The sequence below is a fragment of the Chroicocephalus ridibundus genome, chromosome 5, assembly GCF_963924245.1.
Source record: "Chroicocephalus ridibundus chromosome 5, bChrRid1.1, whole genome shotgun sequence".
Lineage (NCBI taxonomy): Eukaryota > Metazoa > Chordata > Aves > Charadriiformes > Laridae > Chroicocephalus > Chroicocephalus ridibundus.
In genome coordinates this window covers 59,580,629-59,594,120 of record NC_086288.1, presented here as the reverse complement: position 1 = coordinate 59,594,120, position 13,492 = coordinate 59,580,629, and the positions used below count along the sequence as shown (strand labels likewise).

The 13,492-nt window shown below is 37.4% G+C and overlaps 1 protein-coding gene across 5 annotated transcripts in view; it reads left to right on the top strand.

Moving 5' to 3' along the window:
• Positions 1-13,492, top strand: part of LCORL (ligand dependent nuclear receptor corepressor like) — an 85,114-nt gene that overhangs the window by 42,906 nt on the left and 28,716 nt on the right. For 4 of the 5 annotated variants that reach the window (XM_063335562.1, XM_063335558.1, XM_063335561.1 and 1 more), the window contains exons 5-6: positions 2,162-2,416; positions 12,475-12,565. In XM_063335562.1, the coding sequence (XP_063191632.1) occupies positions 2,162-2,416; positions 12,475-12,565 (346 nt within the window). The remainder of the gene's footprint in view (positions 1-2,161; positions 2,417-12,474; positions 12,566-13,492) is intronic. The other variant, XM_063335563.1, reaches the window with a different exon arrangement.

Sequence of the window (13,492 nt, the reverse complement as noted above, 5' to 3'; positions counted from 1 at the left end):
AGAAATACCAATAAACAAAGAATATCTGTGTCTGGGTGTTACATGTTGGATACCTTCGTGGGTATCCTCCATCATTTAGAATTTCACCTCGTATGTCTCTTCTAGAAACTCCTATCAATTTTAGAAATTTTGGTAGAGATCCCATTGAAAAATATTTCAGAAGATAGAGCTTCAACCATAAGCAGGCTTATTTTGTCAGGCCTTGCATAAGGTCTCTTGAAGCCAAGATGTCTAGCATATAGTCAGTCTTTGAAAATGTTGGAACTTCCCCTTATCTCATAAAGCATTACTGAAAGGCCAACCAAAAGGTATTGACAAGAAGCATCTGAACAGTCTGATATCTGAAGCCCTCTCGTATGCTTTAGACAGCAGATCGTATATGTGAGTGTTTGCAATTCCTTGCAATACTCTGTTGGTGAAAATGAATTCTCAAAATAGAATAGGTTTTGAACAAACATGAAACAAACAAAAAAATCTTATATGCATTCATCCTAAACTTGAGCAGCGTTCTTTGATCTGTCTCAGTGGTCACTCTCTTGCCAGTAGATGGATAAAGCTTCATTGACATAAAATGCTCGAGCAGATATGCTGTGTGATCCTGCAAATTACCTATTAGGGAATTTACACTTTACATGCAAACATCTGCCTGATACTGTCCTTTTAGTTTCTCCACTTCCATGAAAGCAAAACTCGATTTGTTGTCTGTCTTCTCATTTCAGGCTAATTTAAGTACCTGCCACTATGTCCTTTGGCATTTCTTTCAGGTAATCAAGGCTGACCTAAAAGATGATTCTTTTGTATCACTTTCATGCTTACTTTAAATCTTTAAATCTCTGTCCCTTCCTGATGAAATCTGCTTCACTCATTACCTGTGAACTCAAGGATGGGCAGTGGTTAAAACACTGAAAAGGGTATTTTTGTGTTGTGTGTGTGTGTGTATGTGTAGAGTTGAAGGAAAGAAGGAAGAGTGGGATAGTGAAATGAGTACTAGTGCTGCCACTTTAAGGAAGAACATAGATCTTTGAGTATGGGCCATTTGTGCTTGTCTTGTGAAATGAGGTATTGCAGTCATTAATGCAGTATTGCATTAATGAGTAACACAGCTTACTTTAAGTGAGTTTCTTAATTGCATTGTTATTTATACTAAGTTACATGTCTTTATTTTGTTGATCTTTCTGGTACTTCTGTTTATGTTAGGATTCTTTTTTTAGTGATTCACAAATGTAGTTTCAGCTATGCTTGTTAATAAGAGGTTTAACTTTTTTCTAACTGACAGATAATATAGTAAAATAAAGTCAGAGATATCTCATGCTTGATACTTCTATTATTTTTGTGTTTTTAAAATTAAACGCTTCTTTTCATGGGACTGTTACATACACAAACAAAAAATAGGATACGTACTGTTTAGAATAGGAAATAAAGCTTTTCTCTCAGCTGTTTTCATTGGTAGAACTTTGAAAATGTCCTGAAAATCCTGTAAGATTTTATAATAAAAATTTAGAACTTTATTGTAAAATTCAATGGCTTGTATTAGTACAGTTTGTATGGGACATTTCAAGTAGCATCATATCAGTTTTGACATTGCAATCCTGAATCTACGATGGGGATTATAATGTAATATGTAGGTGAAACAAATGTTTTCTCTCTTCTTTTTTTTTTTTTTTTTTTTTAACATTAGCTCCTCCAAAGTCCAACTCTTCTATGTTATGAACAGGACTGATCTGTAGAACTGCACTTTAATTATTTTTGTTACAGTTGTTCTTTGAAAGTAACTTCTTTATTAATGGATAGCTTTATTTAACTTTCATTTTTTTATGAACAGTCTGCAAATGAAAATTCAACTTATTTACCAACAATAAATACAAATTCTGACTCCCATACTTGCGTTATTTATCTACCCACATAGTTTGACTGCATGCTATGACAGAGGAATAAGGTAAAAATTACTGATGGATGCTAAACATGTTCTTCCAAGTGATGTCCAGTTAAGAATGCTCACAAGAAAAAACTTACTAGACATCTGAATTAATATGTTCATTACACGTGTATTTATTACACACATTTATTGTGCTTATAGGAGACATTTATTTGAAGAAAATAATTAAGTTTGTGGGTTTTTTTTAATACAGTTGTTGCCTGTGTTGTTGTTTTTTATTCCTAGATCTTCCTCAGAACTGTGATCCTAACATTCCCCTAGTTGCTCAGGAATTAATGAAAAAAATGATCCGTCAGTTTGCGATTGAGTACATTTCAAAAAGTAGCAAAATTCAAGAGAACAGAAACGGTTCATCGTTTGAACCAAGTCTGATATGTAAAAGCATCCAAATGAACCAAACGGAAAACTCCCTTCAGGAAGAACAGGATAGCCCTCTAGACCTCACTGTGAATCGAACTCAAGAACAGAATACTCAGCAAGGTAAACTTCTGTATCTGCTTTATGTGTTTTGTTGCCATTTATTACATCTTATTCCCTTAAAAAAAAAAAAAATTCTGTGTCAAATATCTATATGTTTTGTCTTTCCAAAGTAGTTATCGGTATATAGGAAAGAAAACTATCCCATGTGATTAAAATAAGGTTGAAGGAAAATTGGCATTGCATCAGGTTAACACTTAATACGTTTTATAAACTCACACATTTTCATTTAAACACCAATAAAAATGTTATAACTGTTAAAAAAAAATAAACAAAAAAACCTCCGCACAAACCACCACACACAAAAAACCCTCACATTCTTTATTAAAAAACTTTTCATATTATGTGTTAGTGGATAAATATTCTAATTTCTGAGTGCCTCTGTTAAATAAGTGGCATTGGAATTTCTCAGCTTTAGAATACTGAATCTAAGCAACCTCACCTGTCTCTGTCACGGGTAACAGTGGTTCAAGATTTTGTTGAAGAAATGGCTGTTAAGAAGCCTTCTGAGAAAAGAGAAAGATACTGGAATTTCAGAGAGCAAAGGTCATTCTGTCTGTGTCAATTCATGGACACTGATTCTTTAAATACAGACTGATTAGAATGATGGAAAGAGAAAATAAATTTGGGAGGAAATTTCCATACCTCATGTCATTATAGATCGGTGCAAGTTTCTTAATTGAGAGTAAAACTAGAAAAAGAAAAATAAAGCCTGTTTCACTATCAATTACAAAAAGGAAATAATTTCTTTGCCTCGAAGAATATTGCTATCTAAAATTGATAACACTATAATCACGAGAGCGTTTTGAACTTTGAACTTGATTTGGAGTAGCAGCAATTTTCAGGAAGGATTATGACTGTCATGCACAACTAAAAGCAGTGGCAAAAGCTTTTGTCTTTCACAGATACAAGGATCCATGTTAATCCAGTAATACTGCAGACCAAAGGGAAAAGTTTACATTTATGTCATGTACCATACTAAAAAAGTTAAAAGACGGTAGAACTGCAGAATTACTCTTTTTAAAAAATGTGCCTTGGTCAGAAGAAAGCAGATTTTGTATGTGTGTAATTAACAATTCTGGCATGGATTTACCTTGCTAAACATACCTATTCTAGATTAAATTTTAAACATTTGTTCTCTTTGACAGCAAAAGCATTAAGAAATTGTGGAATTCCTGCTTTTATTCTTTGTGGTCAGCAGAAACCAGTTCATGCCTGGGTTTAGCGAATACCTTGTGCAGATTAAATCCTGAGAAAATATCTGTTGTGCTTTGACATTCCTCTGCTGTGGATGAATTACAGATTTTAGAGATTTCTAATAGGCCAGGTTGAAGCAGGTTTGGTTTTTTTTTGCGAGGGTAATAAAAAGTACTTTACTGATATCAGCACTGTAGCCTGTTGCTTACTTCAACAGCTGGTTATAAAGAGGAACTAGTTTAAAATGTTCCTAAGGGAGCAAAGTCCCCAAAGACAGGTTCTGGTCCTCATTGAACCCAAATAAATCCTTGAGGAATGAAAGGCAAGGCAGAGGGTGAATAGGGCAGGGACCGGAAGAAAGTTCTGCTGCCACCCTCAGCTATTTAAAAATCCATTGATCTTTTGTCCAAAAAAAACCTTGAAGTATAGAGAGATTTAGGTATTTCAGTCTTTTTTTTTTTATCACTTGAATTGTTCTTACAATGAGGGTAGACGGCAAGTTTAGAACTGTGTGTCTTCATCAGAACATCTGAGGCTAAAATAATAGTTTACTATGTAAAACTTGTATACTGTGCAAGATACTGTAGATTCTCAAAACTTGCACTGCCATGTTTGCTGGAGTGCGTGGTAGATACTAGTCTTACTGTGAAGTTTAGAGCTACTGAATTGAGAGGAAGTATTGAAACAAGACTGTAGCTGGAGAAAGATTTCTAATCTACCAGGGAAGCTGTATGGCACTTCCTGTTTCCCACGAACGTAGCAATTTTGAGCTATCTTCACTTTCTACTGTAGTGGTAGCAACACAAGCAAATAAGATCAAGATGGAAAAAGTCAGCCTGCTCTTTTTATTTGCATTGTGTTCTAGGTGCAGTGATTCATTAAAAGTTCTTTCAATTAGCTGTTGTCAGGGAAAATGTATTATTATTCTACCTGCCCTTCACTTTTGTCCTTTTCCAAAAAAAATGTTGCGTATATTGAAGTGTTACATGCTTACAGTGGGAAATTGTGAAATTTTTAAATTAGATAATTTTTAAAAATACATTATGCTGTGTCTAAGAGTCTGGAGACTCATAAAAGCTATGCCGTGGTTCCCTTCTTAGTAGTCTTTTAACTGTCGTGCAACTCTTTTTATTAATTGCTGTTTATAATTCCTGTTACAATTTCCAAATGAAGTGGCAGTAACGGAGTAGGAAGTTCAAATTTGTACATTGCTCTGATGGATCCTTGAAGTTGAAATCTTTTTAATTCAAATCCTTTGAAGTAGATAATGACCTAAATATAAATACTTCAGGCTCATTTTCTGTTTAGGTAGGTGCTTTGTATTTACAGTATTAGTCTTTAAAATGAATGATCTAAATAATAAAATAGACAGTCTTGTTCCTTTGCTATGGCAATGATTCTTGGACTCTAAGTTGAGAGGAAGGAGTAAGCTTTACTTTTCAGATCACTAGAACCGTTTTTTTGCATGGAGCAGATCCGAGCTAAGTACTACTAGCTCTATACTGGAAAAAGATTCTGCCACTGAAGATGTCCAAATGATCTTGACTTCATTTAAGAAAGCTTCTTACTTTCTTCCAGTATCTGTGGGACATCTCTGAAGTACTCCCAAAATTTTCTGGTCTGACACTTCCAGACCTGGTACCCCTGTGTAATGGGCTTACATGGTAAGGTTTTGGTAGTTGGGGAGGTCTGCAGGGGTGGCTATCTATAGAAGAGGTCAGGGGCCGCCCTGAGCTAGGCACAGCCAGCTCTGGAACAGACCCACAACAGGCCGAAGTGGAGCACATCAGTGAGGTTTGTGGTGCCTCTGTGAAAGCAGATTTCAGAAAGAGCAAAAATGACAGACATGCAGAGGAGTGAGAAACAGCAGAGCAAACAACAAGGTCAGAGAAGGAGGGGGAAGGAGGTGCTCCAGGCACCAGAGCAAGTATTTCCCTGCAGCACATGGAGAGGACCATGGTGGAGCAGGTATTCCTGTACAGCTCCTGGAACACATGTTCACACTGCAGCCCATGGAAGACCCCACATTGGAGCAGCTGGGTATTTCCTGAAGGAAACGTGACTTGTGGAGAACCCACAATGGAGCAGGGGAAAAGTGTGAGGAGGAAGGAGCTGTAGAGAGGAATTGTACTGACTGTACAACTGGGGAGAGAGGTGGAGGAGTTGGGAGTGAAGTTGAGCCTGAGAAAAGGTGGGGTGGGGAGGTGCTTAATTTTTGTTCCTTTCTCATTATCCAATTTTCTCTTAATTTGCAATAAATTAATTTTCTCCAAGTCTGTTCTGCCTGTGATGGTAACTAGTAAGTGATCTCCCTGTATATATCTTGATGACCCTTATCTAATTTCTCCCCACCCCTGTTGAGGCAGGAGTGAGAGAGGGGCTGGGTGGGAGTTTAGCTGCTGGCACCCCTGGTACTGAATCATTTAGTACTGAGTATTTAAGCACTGGCATCCAGGTAGGTCTAGCTGGCATCTGACTGATAGCAGAGTCCCAAATTATGTTCTGCTTTCTTCTACATGTGGAAGTATGGTAACTTAGCAGGGTGCTTTAATTCCTGTGCACCTTGCTGGTAACTAATCAGACAGTTACTTCACTGTCAGTCACTTAGAAGCAACTGTCTCCAGTAATGCTTTTATCTTACTCTTTTTTCCTAACCCATGTAACTTTAAGACTTTTCAGACTTTGAAAAGGTCACTCTGTCTAGTGAAAGAAAAATTATTTTGTGTGCACTGCATTTAACAAAAAAAGGGTGGTATTGTGTATTTTTGCAACATTACCTGTCCTCTAAACTAAGCCAATGGAAAAGCAGCATCCTTGCAAAATAAAACATTGAGAGAGGAACAGTCTTGGAGTATCCTGCAGCAACTTACTATTTTCTTGTGCAGTCATGATGCTAGATCTTTGGAGAGCGTTCTCAGCAGCAGCTAACTTAGGTGCAGAGGCTTCTTTCCGCTGATAGATATGGGACAGTTGATCACTCTCAAGCTGCTGAGCAAAGTGACTTACAAGAGGCAGAAGTATAGGCTGTACAAATAAATAATCTGTTAGTTTAGCTACACAAGCTTATTCTTGTTGCTCTGTCTTCTAGGAACAATGACAGTGTGTAAACATAGCAGAAAAATGCAAGAGAATTTGCGTAGATTTTCTTGTTTCATTGATCTGTTACAGACTTGAAGACATCAGAAGGTAGATGGCAATTTGTGACATTTTGCTGCATGAACTTTCTACAGCTATCTTGTAGTTTTGTCACTGTGACTGAAGAAGTTGTAGATGCCCAATCCCTGGAGGTGTTCAAGGCTACCTCCTTGAAGGTGTTTATTTCCTCCTTGGCTGCCATGGTGGCTAACAGCCAAGCTCCTTGTCAGATGCTCGCTTGCTTCCCCCTCAATGGCATGGGGAGCAAGTGGGAAGAACAGGAAAGAGAGCTTGTGAGTTGAGATGAGGACATGGTCATTGCTTACTGCTTGCTATTGTGGGCAAAACAGACTCTGCTTGCAGAAAATTAACTTAAATTATTGCCTATTAATATAAATATTTAATTATTAGTTCAGATAGTGTAGAAACAAAAAGAGTACAACACCACCTTTCCTTCCCCCCTTCCCCAGGCTCAGCTTCACTCCACATTCCCTTGTGACCACCACCCCCTCTGTGGTCCAAGGGGAAGGAGTGTGGAGTGTCGACAGTCTGTACCTAATGGTTTCTCTCTGCCATTGGGCTTCTCTCTGCTGTTTTCTCATTCCTTTTTTTTTTTCCCTTCCCTTTCTCTCTACATCCAGCACTTTTTGCCCATTCTTGACTAGGTTCCCCCCAAATGTCTGCTGGACTTAGCGGTGCCTTGCAGTGGGTCTGTTGGAACTGCCTAGAAATGTCTGTGTCCAGCACAGGGCAGCCCCTGGCCTCTCCTCACAGATGCTGCCAAGACCTTGCCATGGGTACCCAATACATAGAATCATAGAATAGTTTGGGTTGGAAGGGACTTCTAAAGGTCATCAAGTATGACCGCTCTGCAATGAGCAGGGACATCTTCAGCTAGATCAGGTTGCTCAGAACCCTGTCCAGCCTGACCTTGAATGTTTCCAGGGATGGGGCATCTACCACCTCTCTGGGCAAACCTGCTCCAGTGTTTCACCATCCTCATAGTAAAAAATTTCTTACATGTAGTCTATATCTTTATATCTTCCCTGATTTAGCTTAAAGCCATTACCCCTTGTCCTATTACAACAGGCCCTGCAAAAATGTTTGTCCTCATCTTTCTTATAAGCCCCCTTTAAGTACTGAAAGGCCACAGTAAAGTCTCTCTGGAGCTTTCTCTTCTCTAGGCTGAACAACCCCAGTTCTCTCATCCTGTCCTCATAGGAGAGGTGTTTGATCCCTTTGATCATTTTTGTGGCCCTCCTCTGGACTTGCTCCAACAGGTTCATGTCTTTCCTGTGCTGAGAACTCCAGAGCTGGATGCAGTACTCCAGGTGGGCTCTCACCAGAGCAGAGTAGAGGGCCACTTCTCAAGCTTGTCCAGGTATTCTGGATGGCATCCTGCCCTTCAGGTGTAACAACTGCGCTGCTCAACTTGGTGTCATCTGCAAACTTGCTGAGGGTGCACTTGATCCCATTGTCTATGTCATTGATGAAAATACTGAACAGTACTGGTCCCAATAAGGACCCCTGTGGGACAACACTTGTCACCGATCTCCATCTGAACATTGAGCCATTGACTGCTACCCTCTGGATGCAACCATCCAACTAATTCCTCATCCACCAAACAGTCCACCCATCAAGTCCATCCCTCCAATTTACAGAGCAGGATGTTGTGGGGGACTGTGTCAAAGGTCTTACAGAAGTCCAGATAGTATATATAGCTATATACTTTTCATCTGGCAGTTTTTCATTTTACAAAATAGTACATCTGGTCAGCAAAAGGGGGCTAGTCAAAGCAGTAGTTAAGAATTAATAAAAGGTTTTGTCATTCTTTCCAACAGTTTTCTGAAAATATTGTTTCCGTGTGCAGCAGCACAGGAAATAACCAGCAAAAGGCAAGGCATCATCAGGAAAGTTGTTGAAGGCAAGACAGTGTCATTTTTTTACTATGAAAAATCTTATCAAGGTTTACCACAGTATTATGGATAAGGCAAAGGAAGATTTGTTATTTACTGAATCTCACAAAATTAGAACCAGGCAGGGCTCACTGAAACTTCTTGGAAGGGAAAAATAGATATGGGGCAGCTTTTGCACAGCAGTTTGTGAACATCAGAAACTGCTGTGACAGGAAGTTGTGGAGATGGACAGTGTCGCTAGGTTCAAAATAGGTCTTGCACAACTTCCCAGCTAACAGAACTAAGGCCAGAACTAAAGCTAGAGTAGGCAAGGATATATCTCTGAGATCCCTAATCCAATGATACCAGTACTGGGGGAGCAGGAGGGGAATGAGCTGCAGGTAGCGTGCAGGCTGATGTGCTCTCCTGTGCTAGGAATGGAGTTTTGCCCATGCCTGGAAACTGCGGACTGGGTAGAGGGGATTGTCTGACCTAGTAAGGCGGTTCATAATAGCCTCTCATAGTGAGAGGTTTCCGGAAACCCAGAAAAAAACCTGAAAAGTTTGCTAGAATAGGTACAGAAATACCAGTTGTAGGAACTCAAGGGTGACCCATACAGTTTCTGTTACTTTTTCTTCTGTCCCTGCTTCTCTACCATCAGTACTCTGGAGCAGTTTCAAGTGATTGTGGTCCTGATTATTTTGAAGATGACCTTTGATTACGCTTAGTTATATCTTGGTATTGCTGCACCTGATGATCTGGTGCTGCGAAGCAAAGGCCAGAGGTTGAGCCATTTCTTTGAAGATGAAAATTATTTAATTTGCACAGAAATAACTTCATTAGGAGGCCATCAAGCAGCAGGCCTGAAAAACTTCTAATATTTTTTTCTGTGTTATTCAATGTTGGGTAGTATTGTTTATGAAGACTGTCATCTTAGTAGTCATGGGTTCAGCTGAAGAAGGGAAGTAATTCCACGTCTTTTATTAAAACCACCTTACAGAGTGGTTTTTCTGTTCCTGATGTCATTCAGTTCTTAATACCTATTTTGAGTGATTTGATAGAAGTAATAGAAAGTTCTGTCTCAGTTTAACAGAAACTATTCATACTTTGCAAGTAACAGTTTTTCAAGGTTCATTGTCCACCTGTAGGATGCTTCTTTGCAAACTTTTTCATCTTGTACCTAATGAACCAAAGTGAATGTCTCTGCTGTGTATATATACATATGTTCATTTCATTAGGTAGCATTTCATTATGTCTTAAAGTTTTATAGCAAATGTTCTCACTTTCCCACTGCTCCTTTGTTATAATAATAACAATTGATACTAACTACAAAGCAGGAAGATCTACCAAACCCAGGAACTACTGTGTATTTTTAATTAATCTTTTTAATTTATCAGCCCTTCCTGCATCAATTTTGTGTTGTTTTGTTTGGGGTTTTGGGTTGTGTGGGGTTTTTTGTTTTTTGTTTGTTTTTTTTAATTTGAGTGAAATCACTGAGTAAAAGCTTGGTGTGTTCTGACTTTATATGGTATTTTGTATGTACATCAAATTTCTTGCATGGTTCTCTTTCACTCTCTTTACTGAGGATCATCTTGCCATAAAGCATTGTCTTTAGGGAAGCGTCATATACTTACTGAATGAATACATTTACTGTGTTGGAAGCACCAACTGTCTTGAACCTGAAATGACTCTTCAGTTCTGCTTACCCTTTAGAGGCCTAAAGTGTATCTAATTATTTTGTTTCAGGAGACAGCATTTCCCGTTCTGTGTTCTTTTTAGTAATTTTTCAACTTATTGGTGGCCTTGTGTTGTCAAAGTCAATTCTCAAATATTAGAAATGAAAATTATTTTAGTTAGATTCTATTAGAGAATCTTGTGAGAGTCTTCGGGGTTTGTTTGTTTGTTGGGAGGTTTTTTTCCTAAAAATCTAGTTAGCTTCAATTTTTTTGTAGATGGAATACAGAAAGATGATTAGCTCTTCATAACTTGATGAGTTGTGAACTTTAAAGTGTTTTTTTTCTCCTGTGACTTTGTCCAGTGATCTCTTATAAACTTTTTTTTATCATAGTGCCTATGAATATCAACTGAAGATGGAGAAACTATTGTGAAAGGGAACACACAAACACTTAAGAAAGGGAGATGTACTTTGTATGACTGACAGAACACAGCAGACAAAATCTGTCTGCACAGGACTCGGGGACATTGTGAGCTTAGGGATTCAGAATACCTAACAGCTGGGTAGGCCAAATAGTCCCTGTGGAATATTTCTGTAGTGTTTTTAATTGTCTTTTCCTTCTGGAACATCACTGCATCAGAAAGGTTGATTAGCATTAACTAGTCCTTCCTTTAACTTTCTTAGGGTTAAGGAAGACTTTTAAAGGAACATATTCAGGAGAAAAGGAGCATTTTTGACAAGTGGCATATTTAAAGTATTTTTTCCCATTATGCTGACTTATAATGCTACTTTTTCTCTCTTTGCCCTTCTTTAAATAATAAAACATAGTTGGGGAAAACCAGCCAAAAATTGTTATAAACAGTCCAAAGCAAATAGCTGGATTTGATTATTGCACAAAACTCTCTTTCTTTGGAGTATTGGTATAAAGGAGAGCTATCCTAACAATTTTTCTGACGACTTACTTGAGTGTTGGCATTGGGACTATTCAGCCAATGCTTTATGTTTGCATCTGAGGCTGTGGGAAAATACGTACAGTTGATTGCTGTTTTAGAAATAACACACACTAAGATGAAAATGACACTAATGTAAAAAGGGCTAGCATAAGGTTATTTGTAGAGTTGAATGTTGATCTAGATGTTGAAACTCAAAATTGGATTCACAGAGCTCAGACACACAAAACAGTCCAAGTTTGAAACAGAGAACCAAGGAAGAAAGGTATGAAATCAAATATATTTAGGGGTTTTATCTATAACTTAAATGTGATTTTTTTTAAAAAAAGAAAAAAATTTAACTAGAAGGAGTATTTCAGGTGCTAATTAGTTTCTTTAATTTTCAACTTTCTTAAATATGGATTTTAAAAAAACATGGTTTTCTATTTCCAGTACTCCATAGATTTCAACAGCCAATTGTAAATCTTGAATTTAACATTTGCCAGCAAGTTAACAAAGCAGACTCCCACCTCAGTTTAGGTCTTTCTATTTCTCTAGTTTTGTTATTACATATATGTGGGGACGGCAGGGGCATATGTGTAAAGATACTGTTAGAACGTTTAATGACATAGGTCTCATGCTTAAAAATCTGTATTGGGCTCAAGCTCTCTTCCCAGTTATTGTGGTACTACTTTCTCATCCAGTAACCTGGTCTGGTCTCATAGCTGACCCTGCTTTGACCAGGAGGTTGGTCTAGAGACATCCTGAGATCCCTAGTAGTCCAAATTATCCTTTAGGCCTATGATTTAGTTATGTCAGTTTTAACTTCAGTATCAGGCTTATTTGTTTACAGTATGTAAATATGAATACACTTATAGTAATATTAATAATAATGTGAAGTACTTTGTGTTGGTTGCCTTGAAAGTAAACAGTGCAATATATATGCTTATGTGATTTTTAGGACAGCAGATGCATGTTTCTGTTTAAGACAGATTCTTCTTTTAAATTTTATTATTTCTGATGGGTTTATTTTTGATTCTAATTCTAAAATTTTTGTTACAAATCAAATATATAAAACCATTTGCTGACATTGTTAAAGGAATAAGATGTCAGAAATTTTACAAGATAAAGTAACTGCTTAAAAATTGTGCCACAGGTACAAACATTTGCTAACAAAATTTCTGAGATCATCTTTAAGCAACTGCTGTCATCCCTACTCGTTCTTTGCAGGGGATGGAGTGCTAGATCTCTCTACAAAGAAAAGCGCAAGGTTGGACGAACCAAAATACGATCCATTGTGTTCTGAAAACTCAGTGTCTGGGTAAGCAACGTTTAGGACTCTCTTCGGCTTATCTAAAAAACAATCCAGGTTTCTCTTCTCTGAAGTCAGATTTTATGTTCATAACATATTTGTATATACTGGCACACACGTGTGGTTCCTATTTTGCTTTTGAAAGAATTTTTGTCACTCATAAGTGTGTGTCTATGTATATATCATATGTTTCATTTGTCTTTTTCCTTTTTTTTCTGTTTAAAGAAAAGTTATCAGAACAATCACCAAACTTTAGTTCATGTTACTAAAAATGAACTGAAAATTGATTACATAACACATTAAAAGTAATAGGATAGTAGAAGAAAATGTAAATATATTCTTTCAGAGCTTATTTAGGAAACTTCAATTTTGGACAAAAAAGACCATGTTAATATTTAGATTTAAAATATTCTTCAACTAACATGAACAAGTTAAATGACTATTATCTATAATATTCCTTAATATGAGAGAGAGCGAGCAAACGCGCGTGAGAGAGAGCTCTTAATCATCACACTTATACTTACATCATGGTTCTGACTATGGTGTGTGGTGGCAAATGGTTAAATTTCTCTATTCAGCAAGAAAAACGTTATTGCAGCTGCTGAAAGCTACCACAAAACTAGTGAAACGCATTGTTTTGTTGGATTTTGTTATGATCTTGGCATCCTCCCATCCACTAGCCATAGCAGGATCCTTTTTGTCACCTGTACGTCTCACCGAATAACTTCTTATGAATAGGACTACAATAGCAGTATTTGTTGAATGATGTAAAATTGCATTTCACTAATTTGCTGATCTGAAGAAGTTTTAAAATGAATACGACTTTGTAAGTAGAGAGATGGAATTAGTGGCTAGAAGTTTTTAAAACTGTGTTTTATTTTGCTGAAATGGACTTGTTAACTACAGCACTTTATCATATTGTTGTAGTAAGCCTAG